Source organism: Oncorhynchus gorbuscha, linkage group LG03 (assembly GCF_021184085.1).
Source record: "Oncorhynchus gorbuscha isolate QuinsamMale2020 ecotype Even-year linkage group LG03, OgorEven_v1.0, whole genome shotgun sequence".
Lineage (NCBI taxonomy): Eukaryota > Metazoa > Chordata > Actinopteri > Salmoniformes > Salmonidae > Oncorhynchus > Oncorhynchus gorbuscha.
In genome coordinates this window covers 43,067,834-43,091,375 of record NC_060175.1, presented here as the reverse complement: position 1 = coordinate 43,091,375, position 23,542 = coordinate 43,067,834, and the positions used below count along the sequence as shown (strand labels likewise).

The window sequence follows — 23,542 nt, the reverse complement described above, 5'->3', positions numbered from 1 at the left end:
TCCGACGGTGACAGGCGATGAGAAAAATACGCACAAGGGTGGACCCCATCGTCAGTATCGGAGCGCTGGGACAGAATGGCTCCCACGCCCACCCCCGACGCGTCAACCTCGACAATAAACTGTTTAGTGACGTCAGGTGCAACAAGGATAGGAGTGGATGCAAAACGCTTCTTGAGGAGATCTGAACAACAATCATACGACCGGTGAGGAGGAAGGGAGTTGGTTCTGGACCGACTGAAGACCGTGCGCCGACCATGATATTCCTCCGGCACTCCTGTCAAATCACCAGGTTCCTCCTGAGAAGAGGGGACAGAAGAAACAGGAGGGATATCAGACATTAAACACTTCACATGACAAGAAACGTTCCAGGAAAGGATAGAATTACTAGACCAATCAAAAGAAGGATTATGACACACTAGCCAGGGATGACCCAAAACAACAGGTGTAAAATGTGAACAAAAAATCAAAAAAAGAAATGGTCTCACTATGGTTACCAGATACAGTGAGGGTTAAAGGTAGTGTTTCACATAATATACTGGGGAGAGGACTACCATCCAAGGCGAACATGACCGTGGGCTCCCTAACTGTCTGAGAGGAATGTCATGTTCCCGAGCCCAGGCTTCGTCCATAAAACAGCCCTCCGCCCCAGAGTCTATTAATGCACTGCAGGAAGCTGCCGATCCGGTCCAGCGTAGATGGACCGGTAAGGTAGTACAGGTACTTGACGGAGAGGACCGTCTAGTAGCGCTTATCAGTCGCCCTCCGCTTACTGATGAGCTCTGGCCTTTAACTGGACATGAAATGACAAAATGACCAGCGGAACCGCAATAGAGACAGAGGCGGTTGGTGATTCTCCGTTCCCTCTCCTTAGTCGAAATGCGAATACCCCCAGCTGCATGGGCTCAACACCTGAGTCAGTGGGGAAAGATGGTAGTGTCGGAGAGAGGGGAGACACAGTTAACGCGAGCTCTCTTCTATGAGCTCGGTGACGAAGATCTACCCGTCGTTCAATGCGAATAGCGAGTTCAATCAAAGAATCCACGCTGGATGGAACCTCCCGAGAGAGAATCTCATCCTTAACCTTAGCGTGGAGTCCCTCCAGAAAACGAGCGAGCAACGCCTGCTCGTTCCAGTTACTGGAGGCAGCAAGAGTGCGAAACTCTATAGAGTAATCCGTTATGGATCGATTACCTTGACATAGGGAAGACAGGGACCAGGAAGCTTCTTTCCCAAAAACTGAACGATCAAAAACCCTTATCATCTCCTCTTTAAAGTTCAGATAATCGTTAGTACACTCAGCGCTTGCCTCCCAGATAGCTGTGCCCCACTGCCGAGCCCGACCAGTAAGGAGTGATATGACGTAGGCAATCCGAGCTCTCTCTCTTGAGTATGTGTTGGGTTGGAGAGAGAACACTATATCACACTGGGTGAGAAAGGAGCGGCACTCAGTGGGCTGCCCAGAGTAACATGGTGGGTTATTAACCCTAGGTTCCGGAGACTCGGAAGACCAGGAAGTAGCTGGTGGCACGAGACGAAGACTCTGATACTGTCCTGAGAGGTCGGAGACCTGAGCGGACCAGGGTCTCAACGGCATGCCGAGCAGCAGACAATTCCTGCTCGTGTCTGCCGAGCATCGCTCCCTGGAACTCGAGAGTAGAGTAGAGAGAATCCATAGTCGCTGGGTCCATTCTTGGTCGGATCCTTCTGTTATGCAGGTGAATGAGGACCCAAAAGCGACTTGGCGAAAACAGAGTCTTTATTCCAGTAAAGGAAATAGGCAATACTCCTGGACAATCAGAGCAGAAAACAAAACATAAAAACTTAATTCCACTCGTAGTGACGAGGACAGACTGGAGACTCGACCATTAACTGTAGTTTGCCTCGGGAAGGCACCGACCGTAGCAGACTCAGACACCTGCTCACACGCAGCATCTGAGGGAAACAAGACACGACAGGGCGAGACAAAGACACAGCACGGCGAACAATATACAAGGATCCGACAGGACAGAAACGGAAGACAAGGGGAGAAATAGGGACTCTAATCAGAGGGCAAGATACGGAACAGGTGTGAAAAGATTAGATGATTGAGTAGGGGAATAGGAACAGCTGGGAGCAGGAACGGAACGATAGAGAGAAGAGAGAGAGGGAGGGAGAGAGAAAAAAGGGAACGAACCTAATAAGACCAGCAGGGGGAAAACGAACAGAAGGGAAAGCAAAATGACAAGACAATATAAGACAAAACATGACAGGGGGTGAGTGGGTGGAAAACAGGCAGAAGTGGGTTGGGATTAGTGACCCTGGGTAGCTGCTCCTTCAGGGCTTGTGTGGTTTCCTCTTCCCTCTCTGTTCTTCAGGGCCTGTATGGTGTCCTCTCTGTTTTCCATGTCTATCTATCTATCTATCTATCTATCTATCTATCTATCTATCTATCTATCTATCTATCTATCTATCTATCTATCTATCGCTTTAAAGGCCCAGTGCAGTGGATGTGGTGATATATTATGTTGGTATGAACACAGTAAAGAATAATGATGATGATTTATAATTGTGATACTTCTCATTAAATCTGTACGTCTAGAATAGTGTGTAATGTGTCTCCTGACCCCTCCTGTCTCAGCCTCCAGTATTTATGCTGCAGTAGTTTATGTGTCGGGGGGGCTAGGGTCAGTTTGTTATAAATGCTAGCTTTTTCAAACAGAAATGTGCATCCTGCTCAAAAAAAATCTGGGACACTAAAGTCCATGGAGAATAAGAGCACCTCATCCCAGCTGCCCACTGAACTGAGGCTAGGAAACACTGTCACCACCGATAAATCCACGATAATTGAGAATTTCAATAAGCATTTTTCTATAGCTGGCCATGCTTTCCACCTGGCTACCCCTACCCCGGTCAACAGCCATACACTCCCCACAGTAACTTGCCCAAGCCTCCCCATTTCTCCCTCATCCAAATCCAGATAGCTGATGTTCTGAAAGAGTTGCAAAATCTGGTCCCCTATAAATCAGCCGGGCTAGACAATCTGGACCCTTTCTTTCTAAAAAAGTATCTTCCGAAATTGTTGAAGCCCTATTACTAGCCTGTTCAACCTCTCTTTTGTATCGTCTGACATCCCCAAAGATTGGAAAGCTGCCAGGATCATCCCCCTTCAAACGGGGAGACACTCTAGACCCAAACTTCTACAGACCTATATCTATCCTACACTGCCTTTCTACTTGGTCTCCTGACCCCTCCTGTCTCAGCCTCCAGTATTTATGCTGCAGTAGTTTGTGTCGGGGGGCTAGGGTCAGTTTGTTATATCTGGAGTACTTCTCCTGTCCTATTCCGTGTCCTGTGTGAATCTAAGTGTGCGTTCTCTAATTCTCTCCTTCTCTCTTTCTTTCTCTCTCTCGGAGGACCTGAGCCCTAGGACCATGCCCCAGGACTACCTGACATGATGACTCATTGCTGTCCCCAGTCCACCTGGCCGTGCTGCTGCTCCAGTTTCAACTGTTCTGCCTTATTATTATTCGACCATGCTGGTCATTTATGAACATTTGAACATCTTGGCCATGTTCTGTTATAATCTCCACCCGGCACAGCGAGAAGAGGACTGGCCACCCCACATATGCTCTCTCTAATTCTCTCTTTCTTTCTCTCTCTCTCTCGGAGGACCTGAGAGCCCTAGGACCGTGCCCCAGGACTACCTGACATGATGACTCCTTGCTGTCCCCAGTCCACCTGACCGTGCTGCTGCTCCAGTTTCAACTGTTCTGCCTTATTATTATTCGACCATGCTGGTCATTTATGAACATTTGAACATCTTGGCCATGTTCTGTTATAATCTCCACCCGGCACAGCCAGAAGAGGACTGGCCACCCCACATAGCCTGGTTCCTCTCTAGGTTACTTCCTAGGTTTTGGCCTTTCTATGGAGTTTTTCCTAGCCACCGTGCTTCTACACCTGCATTGCTTGCTGTTTGGGGTTTTAGGCTGGGTTTCTGTACAGCACTTTGAGATATCAGCTGATGCACGAAGGGCTATATAAATCAATTTGATTTGATTTGATTTAATAATGATCTGTGATTGCTATAAACAGCCAGTGGGCATCCAAAAGGCAAATGTATTGTCGGGTAATTGACTTCTCTTTAGGATGGGCGGTATCCAGATTTTCATACCTTCACACAGTTCCTGTACCATACCGGGGTACTGTATACTGTATTACCGTCAGTGCACCCAAGGGGCACTATTTATTTAGAAATATAAGAAATTAAATTAATGTAGGCAGCAGGGATCTTGATCACTGTAACCAAGAAGCTTGATCTTGACATCTAGTCACTCAGCTAGCAAGTTAGCAAACCAAATGCATAGCTGAAGATCTGAGCTGGAGATTTGCCACATCTTAGATGGTTAGCTTATAGTTATACGCAGTGGTGTAGCAAGCACCCCCTAGCTTTATTGCACCCCAAACCATAATCTTTTTTTGTTACAAAATTGATGGTATTGAAAATCATACCTTCGGTATACGAAAATATCCCGGTATACGGTATGTATAGTATACCTCCCAAGCCTGCTTCTCATACAATTGTAAGTGCTTTGTAAGTGTTTTGCTGTCCTCAATTCAAAAGTGTCACTGTTATTTTGAACAACTTAACTGAATAAAATGTTAATGTGAACTCACATCATATGGAAGGACCTGGATTTTTTTATCGAGGTCCTTATCACATCGTGCCATATGTTTTTTTGTCCTTTCTGTATACAAGTAGCTATGACGAGTTTCTTCCTGTGAGTGAATTTCTGCCTTGCGAAATGGCCAGCCTGAGCCATCACACAGATACTTCCTATTCACTCTTATCACATTCTTACCAGCAAATCCAGGAAATGGCTGTTTTTAAGTTTTCAACCTGATCCTTCCTCTCCTGTGCTCTCTTCCCCATCTATTCTGAAGCATTCTTTCCTTTTGAACTTGGCCTGGTATTGGCCAACTTGGTATTTGAAGAGTTTTCATGACTTCACATTTGGGTTTTCCTCAGCGGAAATGCATTGAATTGGCCACAATGACAAGCACACAATCCAATTGTTTGTGATCATAGTCACGCACACATATACTCCTTTTTTTTAGTCTAGCCCACAGTGCCTGGGACTGTGGGGGTTAGAGTGTGAGTGCAGTGGGATTTGGGCCTCTTCCCTCTGACCCAGTTCACATGCTCTCAATGTCTCCTAGCTCCTCTCTTCATAAGCACTAGAGAGGATCTGGTTAGCCTTACCCTTATCACTCATCAACAGGGATATTGTACCTTCACATCATCTCTTGACGGTACAGTCTTCGTTAATATGGTTGTTACTGAAATTCCAAACCCTCTGTCACATTAGCATCGTTAACACCATTTTTGCCTGAGATTTTGCCTGAGTTTCCCTGTTAAATGACTGACACTTATTCTCAGTCAAGCGACATTTATTCTCTGTTCTACAGAGCATGTACATTTCCACTTCTCTGTCAATCAATACCCGTTTGGAGTGAAATTGAAAATACAGGCACTTCGCTCATAGAAATGTGTGAAACTACTTTTCTAGAGCTGTGCAAGGGAGAGGATCTCTGCAGCAATATGTAACAGCCACCTTAGTGACAGTGATGCAAGGTGGCCAATATCATTATCACCATTTTAATATCTCCTCCAGGCAATTGATCAATGACATGTTGTCAAGGGCGTCTATCACTGTAAAGTGACCTCGCCGTCAACCGTCAGCAATATGTATGGATTAATTACTGTGCTTTATCACTCATACCTTCAAGCGCTTCATTTTGTCTCTTCACTGGTTTTGCTCCATCTCTCTTTACTTCTATCTAGATTTAGATCTGTCCTCTCTATCTCAAATATACCACCAATGAAACTACCACTAAACTAAATTGGGATTGTGCGGTGAAGTTTGTTCAATATAGATTTCAGCAGAATGTGTTGAGGGTGGACCTGGCATTGTTCTGAAAAAAAAGCTCAGAGGAAGAGCATTTGACAGGACAACAAAGGGAATGGTTAATCCGATTTGTTTCTCTTTTTCTTTTTTGTCATTTTTCACTGTTTTCGATTTCTTTCATTTTTGTGGTGTTGTTCCTCAAATCCTGCGCCAAATGCAATATAAAAGGGAATGTGTTTAATCCAGGGATCTCCAACCCTGTTCCTGGAAAGCTACCGTTCTGTAGGTTTTCGCTCCAACCCCAGTTGTTACTAACCCGATTCAGCTAATTTTTAGAATCAGGTGTGCTAGATTAGGGTTAGAGCAAAAACCTACAGAATGGTAGCTTTCCAGGAACAGAGTTGTAGAGCCCTGGAATCTGTCACTAGCCATTGTCATCACTGGCTCCTAATGGGAAATCCACAAACAAGAAACTGTGCCTAGTATTGTTTTCATAGGGCACAGAATCAAGCATTACTTTACACTGGAAATTCTTTGCTGGCCCTTTCACACATAAACACAAACATACAGTCACAGTCATACATTCACATAGTATACACTGAGAATACAAAACATTAAGAACACCTGCTCTTTCTATGTCATAGACTAACCAGGTGAATCCAGATTAAAGCTATGATCCCTTATTGATGTCACATGTTAAATCAATTTCACTCAGTGTAGATGAAGGGGAGGAGACAGGGTAAAGAAGGATTTTTAAGCCTTGAGACAATTGAGACATGGATTGTGTATGTGTGCCATTCAGAGGGTGAATGGGCAAGACAAAAGATTTAAGTGCCTTTGAATGGGGTATGGACTGCAACGCTGCTGGGTTTTTCACGCTCAACAGATTCTCGCGTGTATCAAGAATGGTCCACAACCCAACGGACATCCAACCAACTTGACACGACTGTATAAAGCATTGGAGTCAACATGGGCCAGCATCCCTGTGGAATACTTTCGACACCTTGTAGAGTTCATGCCCCTCAATATTAGGAAGTTAGGAAGTTCCTTATGTTTACTATACCTAATCAATCAAATGTATTTATAAAACCCTCTTTACATCAGCCGAAGTCACAAAGTGCTATACAGAAACCCAGCCTAAATCCCCAAACAGCAAGCAATGCAGATGTAGAAGTGCGGTGGCTAGGAAAAACTCCCTAGAAAGGCAGGAGCCTAGGAAGAAACCTAGAGAGGAAACCAGGCACTGAGGGGTGGCAAGCCCTCTTCTGGCTGTGCCGGGTGGAGATTTTAACAGTGGCCAAGATGTTCAAACATTCATAGATGACCAGCACGGTCAAATAATAATAATCACAGTGGTTGTAGAAGGTGCAACAGGTCAGCACCTCAGTAGTTAATGTCAGTTGGTTTTCATAGCCAATCATTCAGAGTTAGAGACAACAGGTGCGGTAGAGAGAGTTAAAAACAGCAGGTCCGGGACAAGGTAGCACGTGCAGTGAACATGTCAAGGTTCCATAGCCGCAGGCAGGACAGTTGAAACTGGAGCAGGAGCACGACCAGGTGGACTACGGACAGCAAGGAGTCATCAGGCCAGGTAGTCCTGAGGCATGGTCCTAGGGCTCAGGTCCTCCGAGAGAAGAGAGAAAGAAAGAGAGAAAGAGAGAGAATTAGAGAGAGAGGAAGCAAACTTAAATTCACACAGGACACTGGATAAGTCAGGAGAAATACTCCAGATATAACAGGCTGACCCTAGCCCCCTGACACATAAACTACTGCAGCATAAATACTGGTGGCTGAGACAGGAGGTGTTGGGATGATTTCCCCGGACAGGGCCAACCAGGCAGGATATAACCTCACCCACTTTGCCAAAGCACAGCCCCCACACCACTAGAAGGATATTTTCAACCACCAATTTACTACCATGAGACAAGGCTGAATATAGCCCACAAAGATCTCCCCCTCGGCAGTGTATTTATCCCTCTCATTCCCTTTCTGCATGATGGTATGGTGCCATGCTGTGCTTTGAATTCCATTTTGCTGTAGGAGCTGCATGCTAACTCTACAAACTGGACAGTTTTGTCTCAATCTCTTCACTCAAAGACTCAATTACTGACAGTTGTGGCTGCTTTGCATGATGCATTTTTGTCTCTACCTGCTTGACCTTTGTGCTGTTTTCTGTGCCCAATAATGTTGTACCATGTTTTGTGCTGCTACCATGTTGTGTTGCTACCATGTTGTTGTCATGTTGTGTTGTCATGTGTTGCTGCCTTGCTATGTTGTTGTCTTAGGTCTCTCTTTATGTATTGTTGTGTTGTCTCTCTTGTCGTGATGTGTGTTTGGTCCTATATTTATATATTTTAAAATGTAAAATGTTTAATCCACTCCCCCGTCCCCGCAGGAGGCCGTTTGCCTTTTGGTAGGCCGTTATTGTAAATAAGAATTTGTCCTTTACTGACTTGCCTAAATTTTAAATAAAGTTTAAATTAAATAAAGATCGGTATTTGGCCAGAAGCAATAACAGCAGTGCATGAATCCAAGTCGACTAAAATTAAAGTAGCTAGTGTGACTAATATAGTGACTTTGAATCTCATTGTCTGAGACTGATACAGTATTTGGTGTAGTTTCCAGGCATGCCAGTCTGATGGGCCATCTGGCTTTACTGTACAATTTGAATGAAAGCGATTGCTTCCAATACCTGTCCATTTAAGCCCTTAAACAGGATCCCTATCAGGTTCTGATGACTGGAAGGAGGAATAAACCAAAGGTTTACAAACCCTTGTGAAGATCAGTGTGTGTCCACCTTTATATCAGATATCATTTTCTCTAGTACTGTATGTCTCTTCCACAGTTCCACAGTTTACTTCTCTTTGTTTATGAACATATTCACAAGTTTTTCAGAGGTGACCAGACCCTTTTTTTAGAGGAAAGACATTTGTGGCATGGTATACAGTCTCGGTCTGTTGGGTTGTCGTCTCTCATCTCTACGCTGGGATGAAAGGACACTGATAGATGTCCTGTGCTGGGTCTTCAGTCAGCCATGCGTGCTCTCCTTCACATTCTTCTGCTGGGAGGTCAGCTCCATTTGTGACGGTTATGAGCCTTTCAGGACTGCCTGTCCATCTTGAATGAGCTCTCTGAGCTGGTAGATGTCTTTTGTTGAGTATCTGAGCCGACCTCCGACTTCATAGTCTTAGTGTCAGTTACCATTATCTTTTTTGTTTTGTGTGTGTCTGAGTTGCTGTAGATTAGAGTAATTTGATATTGTTTCCCGATTGATAATAGGCCTACTATTTGCCTTACAATGTTGAATCATTTAACATGATTTGAAAAATGTGTTTCAGTTCAAACAGTAATTATAAGCCTACAGAACTCTTACAGATTATAATTGAATTACTGCTTCACATTTGAACATGTCTTTTCAACCGCACCACATTCAGGGCTATAAATGAAAGTGCTGAGAAACAGTACATGTGACAGGTTGACTTTGTAAGAGCTTCTAAGTTCTAAGAGGCTGAAAGTCAGTGTCATGGCCCAGGCAAATTCTCCAAATCCCTAGTGAGGCTTGATGTGAGTTCATGGAATTCTCTAATTATTCTAAAAGATGGACTTCTCATCCTTAGCATACAGGCATAATAACCCTCTAATAAACTGCAATGAAAGGTGTGGTTTCATTTTATACAAGGCTTCTCTGAGAGGTAGGCACCAGGCAGTGTTTTACCTTTTTTCCCCCTTTTTTCACTAGTATGAATTAGCTTGGTTCTAAGATTTGTATTCAAGCCAAACAGCTTGATTCACAGAAGGCAACAACATCTCTGTTTGAATATCTTTATAACACAATGGCGCCCTTTCACTTCTTAGAATGAATGCAGGTCATCTGGGGCCTGTCCAGATGATGTAAAGCACGAGGTTTGCAGAGAGAAGTAATGATTTCAAGCACGAGGGAAGTAATGGAATTTCTGCGTGTTATGAAAATGTAAATTGAGGGCCTGGGGATACATAGGTGCAAAGTACCTTCGAGACTAAATGCCTAGGAACCCCAAAATCTAAAATGCAGTTGTGAGTCAGAGCATACACAACAAACTGAAACACGGAGAGGTCCTTGCGTTGTTTACGTGTTTACTACAAGGTGCTGCTGTGTTTGCTGGCAGTGCTTTGCTTGGTTGGAGGACCGTGTTCATGAGTCATCATCTCTGCCCTGGGGCTCTGCAGCCAGATGATGGAGCAGATGTATTTCTGCTTGTTGTAGTTCCTCTAATATACCGGTAAGGCATCATTACATCTCTGTAAACATTTATTATACATTCAGAACCTTTCCAAATTGATATAATGGTTATGAATTATTTGTTTTTTACACCTCAGATTTTCCGTCATTATTCTGAAGTTGTCAGACCCCAGTGTGTGTTATGGTATACTGTAGAGGGTGGTTGTGTTCAGTGCTGAGCATTGTGCTCTCTCTCTCTCTGGCTAGAATGTTATACCTTGTGTCATGTACAGTTGAAGTCGGAAGTTTACATACATTTAGGTTGGAGTCATTAAAACTTGTTTTTCAACCACTCCACAAATATCTTGTTAACAAACTATAGTTTTGGCAAGTCGGTTAGGACATCTACTTCGTGCATGACACAAGTAATTTTTCCAACAATTGTTTACAGACAGATTATTTCACTTAAAATTCACTGTATCACAATTCCAGCGGGTCAGAAGTTGACTACACTAAGTTGACTGTGGCTTTAAACGGCCTGGAAAATTCCAGAAAATGATGTCATGGCTTTTGAAGCTTCTAGGCTAATTGACATCATTTGAGTCAACTGGAGGTGTACCTGTGGATGTATTTCAAGGCCTACCTTCAAACTCAGTGCCTCTTTGCTTGGCATCATGGGAAAAATGTAAATAAATCAGCCAAGACCTCAGAAAAACATTGGAGACCTCCACAAGTCTGGTTAATCCTTGGGATCAATTTCCAAACGCCTGAAGGTACCACATTCATCTGTACAAACAAAAGTACACAACAATAAACACCATGGGACCACGCAGCCATTATACCGCTCAGGAAGGAGATGCATTCTGTCTCCTAGAGATGAACATACTTTGGTGCGAAAAGTGCAAATCAATCCCAGAACAGCAGCAAAGGACCTTCTGAATATGCTGGAGGAAACAGCTACAAAATTATCAATATCCACAGTAAAATGAGTCCTATATCGACATAACCCGAAAGGCCACTCAGCAAGGACAAAGCCACTGCTCCAAAACCGCCACAAAAAAGCCAGACTACGGTTTGCAACTCTACATGGGGACAAAGATCATACTTTTTGGAGAAATGTCCTCTGGTCTGATGAAACAAAAATAGAACTGTTTGACCATAATGACCATGGTTATGTTTGGAGGAAAAAGGGGGAGGCTTGCAAGCCGAAGAACACATCCCAACCGTGAAGCACGGGGGTGGCAGCATCATGTTGTGGGGGTGCTTTACTGCAGGAGGGACTGGTGCACTTCACAAAATAGATGGCATCATGAGACAGGAACATTATGTGGATATATTGAAGCAACATCTCAAGACATCAGTCAGGAAGTTAATTAAAGCTGTCAGGAAGTTAAATGGACAATGACCCCAAGCATACTTCCAATGTTGTGGCAAAATGGCTTAAGGACACAAAGTCAAGGTATTGGAGTGGCCATCACAAAGCCCTGACCTCAATCTTATAGAACACCTGTGGGAAGAACTGAAAAAGCGTGTGTGCGAGCAAGGAGGCCTACAAACCTGACTCAGTTACACCAGCTCTGTCAAGAGGAATGGGCTAAAATTCACCCAACTTATTGTGGAAAGGTTGTGGAATGCTACTCGAAACATTTGACCCAAGTTAAACAATTTAAAGGCAATGCTACAAAATACTCATTGAGTGTATGTAAACCTCTGACCCACTGGGAATGTAATGAAAGAAATAAAAGCTGAAATAAATCATTCTCTCTACTATTATTCTGACATTTCACATTCTTAAAATAAAGTGGTGATCCTAACTGACTTACATTTACATTTACATTTAAGTCATTTAGCAGACGCTCTTATCCAGAGCGACTTACAATTATGCCAGGGACTTTTTACTAGGATTAAATGTCAGGAATTGTGAAAAACTGTATGTGGCTAAGGTGTATGTAAACTTCCATCTTCAACTCTACAGTCTTGGCCAAAAGTTTTGAGAATGAACCAAATATGAATTTTCACAGAGTCTGCTGCCTCAGTTTGTATGATGGCAAATTGCATTTACTCCAGAATGTTATGAAGAGTGATCAGGTGAATTGCAATTAATTGCAAAGTCCCTCTTTGCCATGCAAATGAACTGAATTCCCACAAAACATTTCCACTGCATTTCAGCCCTGCCACAAAAGGACCAGCTGACATCATGTCAGTGATTCTCTTATTAACACAGGTGTGAGCGTTGACGAGGACAAGGCTGGAGATCACTCTGTCATGCCGACTGAGTTCAAATGACAGACTGCAAGCTTCAAAAGGAGGGTGGTTCTTGGAAACATTGTTCTTCCTCTGTCAACCATGCTTACCTGCAAGGAAACACATGCCATCATCATTGCTTTGCACAAAAAGGGCTTCACAGGCAAGGATATTGCTACCAGTAAGATTGCACCTAAATAAACCATTTATCGGATCACCAAGAACTTCAAGGAGAGCGGTTCAATTGTTGTGAAGGCTGCAGGGCACGCAAGAAAGTCCAGCAAGCGCCAGGATCATCTCCTAAAGTTGATTCAGCTGCGGGATCGGGGCACGACCAGTACAGAGCTTGCTCAGGAATGGCAGCAGGCAGGTGTGAGTGCATCTGCACGCACCGTGAGGTGAAGACTTTTGGAGGATGGCCTGGTGTCAAGAAGGGCAGCAAAGAAGCCACTTCTCTCCAGGAAAAACATCAGGGACAGACTGATATTCTGCAAAAGGTACAGGGATTGGACAGCTGAAGACTGGGGTAAAGTCATTTTCTCTGATGAATCCCCTTTCTGATTGTTTGGGGCATCCAGAACAAAGCTTGTCCGGAGAAGACAGTGAGCGCTACCATCAGTCCCGTGTCATGTCAACAGTAAAGCATCCTGAGACCATGTGTGGAGTTGCTTCTCAGCCAAGGGAGTGGGCTCACTCACAATTTTGCCTAAGAACACAGCCATGAATAAAGAATGGTACAAACATATCCTCCGAGAGCAACTTCTCCCAACCATCCAGGAACAGTTTGCTGACGAACAATGCCTTTGTTCCAGCATGATGGAGCACCTTGCCATAAGGAAAAAGTGATAACAAAGTGTCTCGGTTTGGTTTCTGTTTTGGCCTAGTATGGTTCTCAATCAGAGCCAGGTGTCGTTAGTTGTCTCTGATTGAGAATCATACTTAGGTAGCCTAGGTTTCACTTTTGAGTTGTGGGTGTTTGTTTTCCGTGTGTGTTTGTTGCCACACGGTACTGTTTCGGTTTCGTTCGTTTCACGTTTATTGTTTTTAAGTGTTCAGTTTGTGTTGATAAATAAAACGTTATGGACACTTAACACGTTGTAATGTTTTCCTCCTCTTTGTCTGAAGAGGAGAGGCGAGAAGGATTGGAGGACCAATATGCGGCATGGTGAGTGTTCATCTTATTTAATAATAAATCCAAACTGAACACTTCAATTTACAAAAACAACAAATGTGAAAACCGAAAACAGTACCGTGTGGTGTAAAACACAGACACGGAAACAATCACCCACAAACACACAGTGAAACCCAGGCTACCTATGTATGATTCCCAATCAGAGACAACCAACGACACCTGCCTCTGATTGAGAACCATACTAGGCCGAACACAGAAAAACAACCTAGACACACAAAACATAGAAAGCCCACCCAGCTCACGTCCTGACCAACACTAAAACAAGGAAAACACAAAAGAACTCTGGTCAGAACGTGACACACATTGGTCCTCCGATCCTTCTCGCTTCTCCTCCTCAGAAGAGGAGGAGGAATGCCGTTACACATCAACTTCATGTAATTGTCAATAAAAGCCTTGGAAACTTATGAAATTCTTGTAATTATACTTCAGTATTCCATAGTAACATCTGACAAAAATATCTAAAGACAGTGAAGCAGCAAACTTTGTGGAAATTAATATTTGTGTCATTCTCAATACTTTTGGCCACGACTTTACATACCAGCCCTACCCAAAGGGAAGAGGTGGGCAGGCCATGGATTTGGCTGGCTGAGAGCACTACAGGGCAGGAGTACACAGTGCAGAGCAGCGGGCACTGCTGAATGCTAAGCACGCCTTAAAAGAGAGTCCTTTGTCAGAATCCACCCTTGATGAATAGACTGCTCAGCATTTGAGAGTGTGTGGGATCTGTACAGCATTCTTCTCAAGTCATCAAGTCTGTTTGTCCATTTTAACCATTGCAATGCCTAATGTAGCAAATATCATGACTAGATAATATATTCTACTAATTCATGCAGGGGCTTATCCAAGACCCAGTGGTACAGCACACATTGTGGTGGAGGAATCATCCCAGACAACCCTCCCTCTGAACAGGCAGGCACCCCAGCTGTCAGTCTGAATTAGGCCAGGCCTTAGATCCCCACCACGAATCAGGGCAGGACAGACTAAATCCTCCGATAGGGAGTCAGAGTACAGGCGAAGAACGGGACGGCAGCTCCTCTCAGGATACAGTCCAGACAAAGTTTGCAGGTATGGGAAAGCTTATGAATGGAGATTTCACATGGTCTTTTGAAAGCTATTATAGTTCCTGTAAGCAGCTGTTTTTTAATGGAGTACTAATTGTCAAATTACTTACTAACTGTCGCTATGTTTGATGAGTTTTAGAATAACAAGCACAGAGAGAGCATGGAGTCAACATGGGCCAACATCCCTGTGGATTGCTTTCAACACCTTGTTGAGTCCATGCTCTGACGAATTGAGGCTGTTCTGAGGGCAAAAGGGGGTGCAACTCAATATTAGGAAAGTGTTCCTAATGTTTTGTAAACTCTGTGTATGTCCTGTTGGGAATAGACTGTCTAGCCATGCTTGTTTAAAATCCATTTAAACAATACTATGTTGGTTAAGAATAAGAAAGGAGGAAGAGAGAAAGAGCGAAAGACATTCAGGGAGGGGAAGGAAAACGTAAAAAAAGTCTCTTTGAGGCAGCAGTCACTAAGGGGAGGGCAGCAGGATACCACTAGTGGGTGGCGCCTGATGATTGTATCTGAGCCATGGACACACATAGCAGCAAGCCTCTCTTTTACATACTCCCTTCCCCTAAACAGGAATAGATGTCATGTTTTAAACAGGAATAGATTTGATATATTTTAAACAGGAATGGATGTAGTAGGCGGTTTTCTGTCACACAGTTTCTTACATCATCTCTTCTGTCTGGATTTTTCTCAGAATTCACCCAGAAAACAACAATTCGGCACAGACTGAGACTCCTGGATCCTACAGTGTTTTACAGCACTATCTACTCTTACCGGTGGCTGCTGAAATAGGAGGAGAAACTGCTGCCTGAGGCCTGAGAACAGGCAGGCTAAGATTCTAAGACTGCCACACAGGCAGCTCAACAGTCATGTCAGCCTCCCTCCTGGACGCTGATCCCATCTATGCCACGGTTGTCCACACTACCAAGGCCAAGGCATGGGAGTCACCAGGTGCCGTGTCTGTACCTCCAGTCAGGCTGAGGGCTCCGGTGGACCTGAAGCTGACCCGCAGCCTCTCCAAGTCAGACTCAGACCTGTTTGTGTCTTCCCTGAGTGAAGAGGATGGGGGTCTGAACGGCCACTGGGATTCTGTGACCAACTGCAGCTCTGGGAAAAAACGGATGGAGAGATCGCCCTCCTTCGCCTCAGAGTGGGATGAGGTAATACACTGGGCTCTCTGGGTGGGAGAAGAGGCAGGGATTGGCACTGGGAGAGTTAATGCATAGACAGGCTACCAATTGAGCTTTTTAACTCCTAAAGGAGCTCGGGGGAAAGGAGGGGAAGTATTGTAATGAGGGATAAAGAGAGGAAGGAAGAAGAGTGAGAGGCAGGAGGGGAAGGGGCAGCAGTGGCGCTGACTTTACCTATACAGTCACTGCAGAATGCCTGCAGGCAAGTGCTGAACGCATGAGTGGCCTGATCACTCCCACCATTACCCCATAGCAGCACTGGCACAAATGGCTAATTGGGCTTGGAATGTCACTCCAGATACAGCCAGACTGCTTCCCAGAGGTCAGCCCATGCATGGTTCAATGTCTCCCCTGTTCCCACTGTTTCTCCTGCTCTCTGGAAGGCTAATACAGGACAGAGCCCCAGCCTCAGCGCTTACTGTATGTATACAGATTCCATCCTGGTCTAAAGATGCATTGTGCTGAACTCTAGTCTAGATAGAGGTTATTGCCTCTTTTGGCTCAGCAGTGTCTCCCCGTGGCCATTCCCCGTTATTCCCTAATTCCCCGGCCCTCTCTCTACTCTCCCCTCTATTCTCTGCTCCCTGACAATACTGTTTACTCAGGCCCTGCTGGGTGGGGTGTCCTGTTCTCAAGGGCATCCTGTTTTGCAGCTGCCCCCGTGTGTCTGTTTCTCGTGTAGATTTTAGGGATTCATTTGGAGCAGGATGGGGGAGAGGACGCAGGAACAAATACTTACTCAGACATACTCATAAGGAGTTTAACAACGGCCCGTCCCCCTCAGATAGTCCAGAGCCCGGGTCTATTACGCATACACACACACACACACACACACACACACACACACACACACACACACACACACACACACACACACACACACACACACACACACACACACACACACACACACACACACACACACACACACACACACACACACACACACACACACACACACACACACACACACACACATACTGTTCATAATTGTCTGAAGTCATTTACTGGTATATTTGTAATTTCTTGTCATTAGCCTGCCCTATGCTTGTCCCAATTATTTGATTTGATGTAAGGGTTATATTGAGGGCATTTAAGCATAAGAGTTGTCCTCCATGCGGGAAAGCACTCTAGCAAGCAAGGGATCATCACACGGTAAGCTAATGACAGGTTTGATGACATCAATGAACAACAGCTTTACATCTTGAGCACATTTGTTAAATTCTTTAAAGGAACAAGTGTCCGAACCAGACATGTTAAAGATTGCATATCTCCATACCTCCACTCATTAGTAATGCTTTGAACATCTCCATTCATTAGTGAGAGTACTTCAAATGAGCTTTTTATATCAGAGAGATGATTGTGGTTGTATTGTGTGTTTGCTCGTGCGTGCGTATAAGTGTGTTGTGGCATGCTCTCGTCCATTTCCCTCATTGTGTTAACATTGCTCTAGTCTATTGGGGCGCTGGCTGAAAATAATTTCAGCTTGGAAAGACTAACATGTTCAGCACATATGCTGGTTTAAGTCCTTCCATAATTTATGTGGCTAGCTGGGGCAGAGATCTATTTATAATATCTAGTTTGACAAACTCACCTGTCAGATTGGGTCTGCATTGGCTCACCCAGCGAAACACATCCACCTGATGTCCCCATCCCACTGTGCCAGACTGACAGAGAGCAGGCTGTGTCGGGCATGTGAGCAAATATGCTTGATTGAACATCTGATGAAAAGTCTCTCCTCTCGTCATCTAGGCATGGAGCCAATGGACAGTTCAGCTGTGAACATAGTCCATAGGTGAAACAGGCATGGCAATGAGATCCATAAAAAAACTCCCGTCTTTGAGGTGCCCTCTTGGTTTCACCATCAGTCTATTAGTCTGTACTGTGGCCTGTCCTGTATTAGTGATCCTGTTACATACCAATCTGGCTTAACCCCTGCCTCATATTACCTCCTGATGGCTAAACTTCACCGTTCATTTGTAATACACACTACAGTTAAAAAGTTTGGGGTCACTTAGAAATGTCCTTATTTTTTAAAGAAAAGCACATTTTTGGTCCATTTAAAATAACATCAACTTGATCAATTTGATTTAATGGACAAAAAAAGGATTTTCTTTCAAAAACAAGGACATTTCTAAGTACACTCAAATTTTGAACTGTAGTGTACCTGCAGTGAAAAGGCAATACTTATGGACACACATTCTTATTGTGACTAGATACTGAGAAAGGCAGGAGAAAAGGTCCATAAAGAGCTGCTGCTATTCAATCTTGCAAAGTGATTTACAGTACAGGCTCCTAATTGCTAATTGGTAAAGTAGTTTAATGGCTATCCAGCTCAAAGCTTATAGCTGACAGTGATTTGTCATGATCTACACAGATGGGTATATAATTAACCAATTAACTTTTGTTCATATGGGGACTTAGCTAAATTAATAGCTGTGGCTTGCCTGTCTTAAATGAGTTGAATTCCCATTAAAAATAATGTGGATACTATACATTACTATACAGATTTAATCCTGAGCGATAGACCCATGAGAGGCCCTGGTTAGGGTAAGCTTCCCAACAGGTCTTCTCCCTGGGTCCTTGATGTGGGTAACAGAACAGTGTGACAGCAGCAGAGATTGAAGTGCCCACTAAGAGGATTAGCATATAGATCCCACCTGAATACAGTCTGATCACTTTTAAGAGGCGCACAATTGATTTAAAAGAGTCCATCAACACTGACTTCATAACTGTGCTATAATATTTATAATGTAATATCTTTTTTTGTGGTCACCATTAGAGGTCGACCGATTATGATTCTTCAACTCCGATACCGGTACCGATTATTGGAGGATCAAAAAGGCCGATAGCGATTAATCGGCCCGATTATTTGTTTTTTATTTGTAATAATGACAATTACAACAATACTGAATGAACACTTATTTTAACTTAATATAATACACCAATAAAAATATATTTAGCCTCAAATAAATAATGAAACATGTTCAATTTGGTTGAAATAATGCAAAAACTAAGTGTTGGAGAAGTAAAAGTGCAATATGTGCCATGTAAAAAAGCTAACGTTTGAGTTCCTTGCTCAGAACATGAGAACATATGAAAGTTGGTGGTTCCTTTTAACATGAGACTTCAATATTCCAAGGTAAGATGTTTTAGGATGTAGTTAATATAGTATTTATATGACTATTTCTCTCTATACCATTTGTATTTCATATACTGTAACTTTGACTATTGCATGTTCTTATAGGCACTATAGTATTACCAGGAACACATCGACAACTGCCACACTCGAAGCAGCGTTACCCATTTCTCCACAAAAGCCACGGTCCTTGCAGAGCAAGGGGAATAACTACTCCAAGTCTCAGAGCGAGTGATGTTTGAAACGCTATTAGCGCGCACCGTGCTAACTAGCTAGCCATTTCACATCGGTTACACCAGCCATTAGGCTGATAGGCTTGAAGTCATAAACAGAGCTGTGCTTGCGAAGAGCTGCTGGAAATACGCACGAAAGTGCTGTTTGAATGAATGCTTACGAGCCTTCTGCTGCCTAACATTGCTCAGTCAGACTGCTCTATCAAATCATAGACTTAATTATAACATAACATAGAAATACGAGCCTTTGGTCATTTATATGGTCGAATCCCAGAAACTATCATTTCGAAAACAAAACGTTTATTCTTTCAGTGAAATATGGAACCGTTCCGTATTTTATCTAACGGGTGGCATCCATGAGTCTAAATATTCATGACTGTTCCACTGGATGTCATAAGGTGAACGCACCAATTTGTATGTCGCTCTGAATAAGAGCGTCTGCTAAATGACTTAAATGTAAATGTAAATGTAAATGTTATGTCATAATTACGTAAAATTCTGGCAAATTAGTTTGCAATGAGCCAGGCTGCCCAAACTGTTGCATATACCCTGACTCAGGACAGCGCAATGAACCTCTTTAAGGAATACCTAGGAAGAGAAGTGGCACAATTTCACCTGGTTAATATTGCCTGCTAACCTGGATTTCTTTTAGCTAAATACGCAGGTTTAAAAATATATACTTCTGTGTATTGATTTTAAGAAAGGCATTGGTGTTTATGGTTCGGTACAGTCGTCCAACGATTGTGCTTTTTTCGCAAATGTGCTTTTGTTTAATCATCCCCCAGCGTTGCATCGATTATATGCAACGCAGGACAGACTAGATAAACTAGTAATATCATCAACCATGTGTAGTTAACTAGTGATTATGATTTTACCTTTTTCTTTTTGTTGAATATGACCCATTTTTTTCCCCAATTTCGTGGTATCCAATTGTTTTAGTAGCTACTATCTTGTCTCATCACTACAACTCTGCATTCAAGTAACAGGCAGGCTCCTCGTGGAGTGCAATGAGAGGCAGCAGGTGGTTAGAAAGTTGGACTAGTTAACTGTAAGGTTGCAAGACTGGATCCTCCGTGCTGACAATGTGAAAATCTGTCGTTCTGCCCCTGAACAAGGCAGTTAACCCACTGTTCCTAGGCCGTCATTGAAAATAAGAATGTGTTCTTAACTGACTTGCCTAGTTAAATAAAGGTATAAAAAAAAATAAGAATCAGCAAAATCGGCGCCCAAAAATACTAATTTCCGATTGTTATGAAAACTTGAAATCAGCCCTATTTAATCGGCCATTCAGATTAATTGGTCGACCTTTAGTCACCATACTTGATTATTCCCACTCATTGTCACACTAATCAAACGCTTGCCACTCAAGAGCTTACTGGAAAATAGTGCATAAGTGCAGTCTACTGTAAGACATTTCACAATTCAGTTTTAAAAATCATCTATTATGTTATGTGTTATGACAGCTACATTGACTAGTTTTTTGTACACATTTTCCACCGATCTGTTCTCAACTGATGTCCTGCACATCTGGAAAGAGTGATGATGTGGGACAGTTATGTAGCCTTAATTCTATTACTCTCGGGCTGAAATAATTTACCTCTTTAATTGTAATGAGATGGAATTCCTTAAATAGCTGCTTTTGGGCCGAGATAAGGTGCACTATGGGCAATGTGGTGCTGGTATGTGTGTGATATAGAATGTAACTGGGTTAATTCAAAGTGGAATATGTAAGGTTTGTATCGCTGTAGGGAGCTGCCATGTCTGACTTCTAAATGAATCAAGGCTTTTCCTGAGTGTTTATGCCACTAGCAAAGTGCATAGGACTTCTCAAATACTAAATATTGCATCAAATAGCCCTTTATTTGTCTCCAGTGTAATTAGTGAAAGCAAATTCAGATTTTCATCCTCTTATAGTTGTATACAATACAGATTTAATCACATGATAGCACTGTATTATGGCATTAGCTACCACTTGAACAGTTAGTGTACAGTTAGCTCCCTCCATGGCTCTGAGAAGCTCTCTTCCCATAATCCCAGTCTGTCTAGAGCAAAGGGTGCTGGAGAATGTCACACCAGTTCTCACACAAAAATACAAGGCTAAACTGTGCAATATTACTGCAATATTCTTCTTGACTTTGCTTTTAAGATACATTATGATCCTTTCTTTTCCAAGAGAGAAGAGGTTTTAGGTCCATAATCTGCCGTATTGTTCTGTGTTAACCCCCAGGCAGACTTGTTGTTTCTCTCTGTATACTGCATGTTTTCCCTTTCTGTTCCGAGAAGGGGCAGAGAGCCTTATTTAATCTCATAAAGGTCATTTTGCAGAGATCTATTTGCCCTGCCACTTTCCCCTGTGCTTCGTGCACACAAGGTTCAAACACTAATTTGTCCTGGGATATAAACTGGGATATAAACATTGGGTTGTTATTTCACCTGAAATGCACAAGGCCCCCTCTCCTCCTCCGGCAGCATAGCCTAGTGGTTAGAGCGTTGACAAGGTACAAATCTGTCGTTCTGCCCTGAACAGGCAGTTAACCCACTGTTCCTAGGCCGTCATTGAAAATAAGAATTTATTCTTAACTGACTTGCCTAGTTAAATAAAGTTTTAAAAAAAAAATTACATTTAAAAAATGCTCGCACACGCGACACAAGCGGTGTGGTCAGCATGTTACTCTTAAGCAACCCTCCTCCATCTTCAGCCCTCCTCTTCAGTCAGCCTCCATGTTCAATCAACATTACACTATCTGTAAACATACAGACAGGAGAGGTATGAGCAAATGTTGAAGCATATTAATCAAGGATTTGGCTTAAGGATTTGTCTTAAGAAAGGATAAGGTTACAGACTCTGAAGATATACTATATTACATTGATTTGTGTTATGGAAATGATGAATATGTTTAATAATGCTTAGGGTAACCATATCTGGTTTGTTCTGCTCCTCCTCAGATTGACAAGATAATGAACCTGATTGGAGCAGGCATCGAATCGTCCAATGACAAGCAGTGCATATCCCCAGGTAAATGTTATTTATTTGTATTGTCTTCAATACCTTCATGTAGGTAAATGCTGCAGTAAGCTGTATGTCAGCCTTGTGATAGTGTTCTGGTAAAGGGTTAACCTTCATTACAGGTAGAATGTGTCTTCGATGTGTCTTCGACTAACAGCCAACAACCCTATTATCTAAGACATAAATGATAGCCGGTGGGAATTGTGGTGGAGTACCCCACCAAGGTAGTGGCAGTGCTGGGAACACTGGCTGTAACCCTTTGGGGGATGGTCACATTCTGACAATCAGGGAGGGGGCAGAATACTGTGGCCTTGGCAGCACAGCATCATAATGGTCTGACTGCACAGGGGGTGCCGGGGAAAAAGGGTCTCCACAGGGGACCAGCGTGAGTGTGTGTTTTGGGGAAGGGGGGTATCCAATCTCCATCAGCCAGGAATATACATTGGCTTTTCAAATCTTCCCATCCCTGCTCAATTTTGGTACGACTCTCAAACAACTACAATGGTATATGCATTCACATAGCAAGTCTACTCTTGAGCTAGGCTCTGGGGATGAAACAACTGTTTGTGTATGTGTGTGCATGAGGGCCTGTGTGAGTGTGTAGGTGGGGGTATTGGTGGAAGGGGAGAGGTGTAGATGTGTATGTGTGGATGGGGCGTGTGCTTGTATGCATCAAACAGACGTTTCTATAGAGTAATGATGTTAGGGACCATACAGGATGCAATCACAAGCTGTAATATAAAATAAATAATTTCTGCATCCCTAAATGTTGATTTTCTACTGCTTGTCCTTGATAAAGATAACAATCATTTGTAGGAAGTGCCTACATTATTATTTTTCAATTGTGGGAAGGAATTAATGTATGCGTATAAAAATTAAATAATTACATATAGTATAACCGGGGCGAAAAGGTTAGACATGCTTATGGCTACTAACCTGGTTTTGTTCTGTAAGTGGCACTTTGTACTCTTTTCAAGTGTCCCAACCTCTTAAGGACCCTAGGATCTATGTGTACGGGGGTGGTCTGTCAGTCACAGGGACGACATCTCTACTTGGGAAGGGGAAGGTTTTTGCGGGAGGGAAATTGTAGGATAACTAAAGGTCTACTTAGAGCCAGTTAGGGCTACAGTATGTTTAGCAGGGCATCTATCATGGTACAGCTACATGGATAACAGACAGGTATTGATTCTGGTGGCACTGTTAAGTATGGATAAGTATCTCAAAATGGTGACTAGGATAGTGGTAAGTTTGTCAAATAGAGTCCAACATGGTAATTGGTGAATTGAGTATAGCAAGCTATAATTCCAATGGTTTGGCGATAATAGGGAAAGAATAACCGTTTTTATATGGTTAAAGGAAAAGGATTATGTTATTTATTGTTTAC

At 43.1% G+C, this 23,542-nt stretch overlaps 1 protein-coding gene across 4 annotated transcripts in view; it reads left to right on the top strand.

Moving 5' to 3' along the window:
* Window positions 1-14,466: 14,466 nt before the first annotated feature.
* LOC124031407 (ankyrin repeat and SAM domain-containing protein 1A-like) overlaps window positions 14,467-23,542 on the top strand; it is a 48,476-nt gene continuing 39,400 nt past the window's right edge. For 2 of the 4 annotated variants that reach the window (XR_006838124.1, XM_046342614.1), the window contains exons 1-2: window positions 15,120-15,749; window positions 22,098-22,167. Coding sequence is in view for 3 of the 4 variants with exons in the window: in XM_046342614.1 (XP_046198570.1) it covers window positions 15,459-15,749; window positions 22,098-22,167 (361 nt within the window). In the remaining variant the exon portion in view is untranslated. Of the gene's footprint in view, window positions 14,588-15,119; window positions 15,750-22,097; window positions 22,168-23,542 lie in introns of those variants that run through there. The other 2 variants (XM_046342613.1, XM_046342615.1) reach the window with 2 other exon arrangements.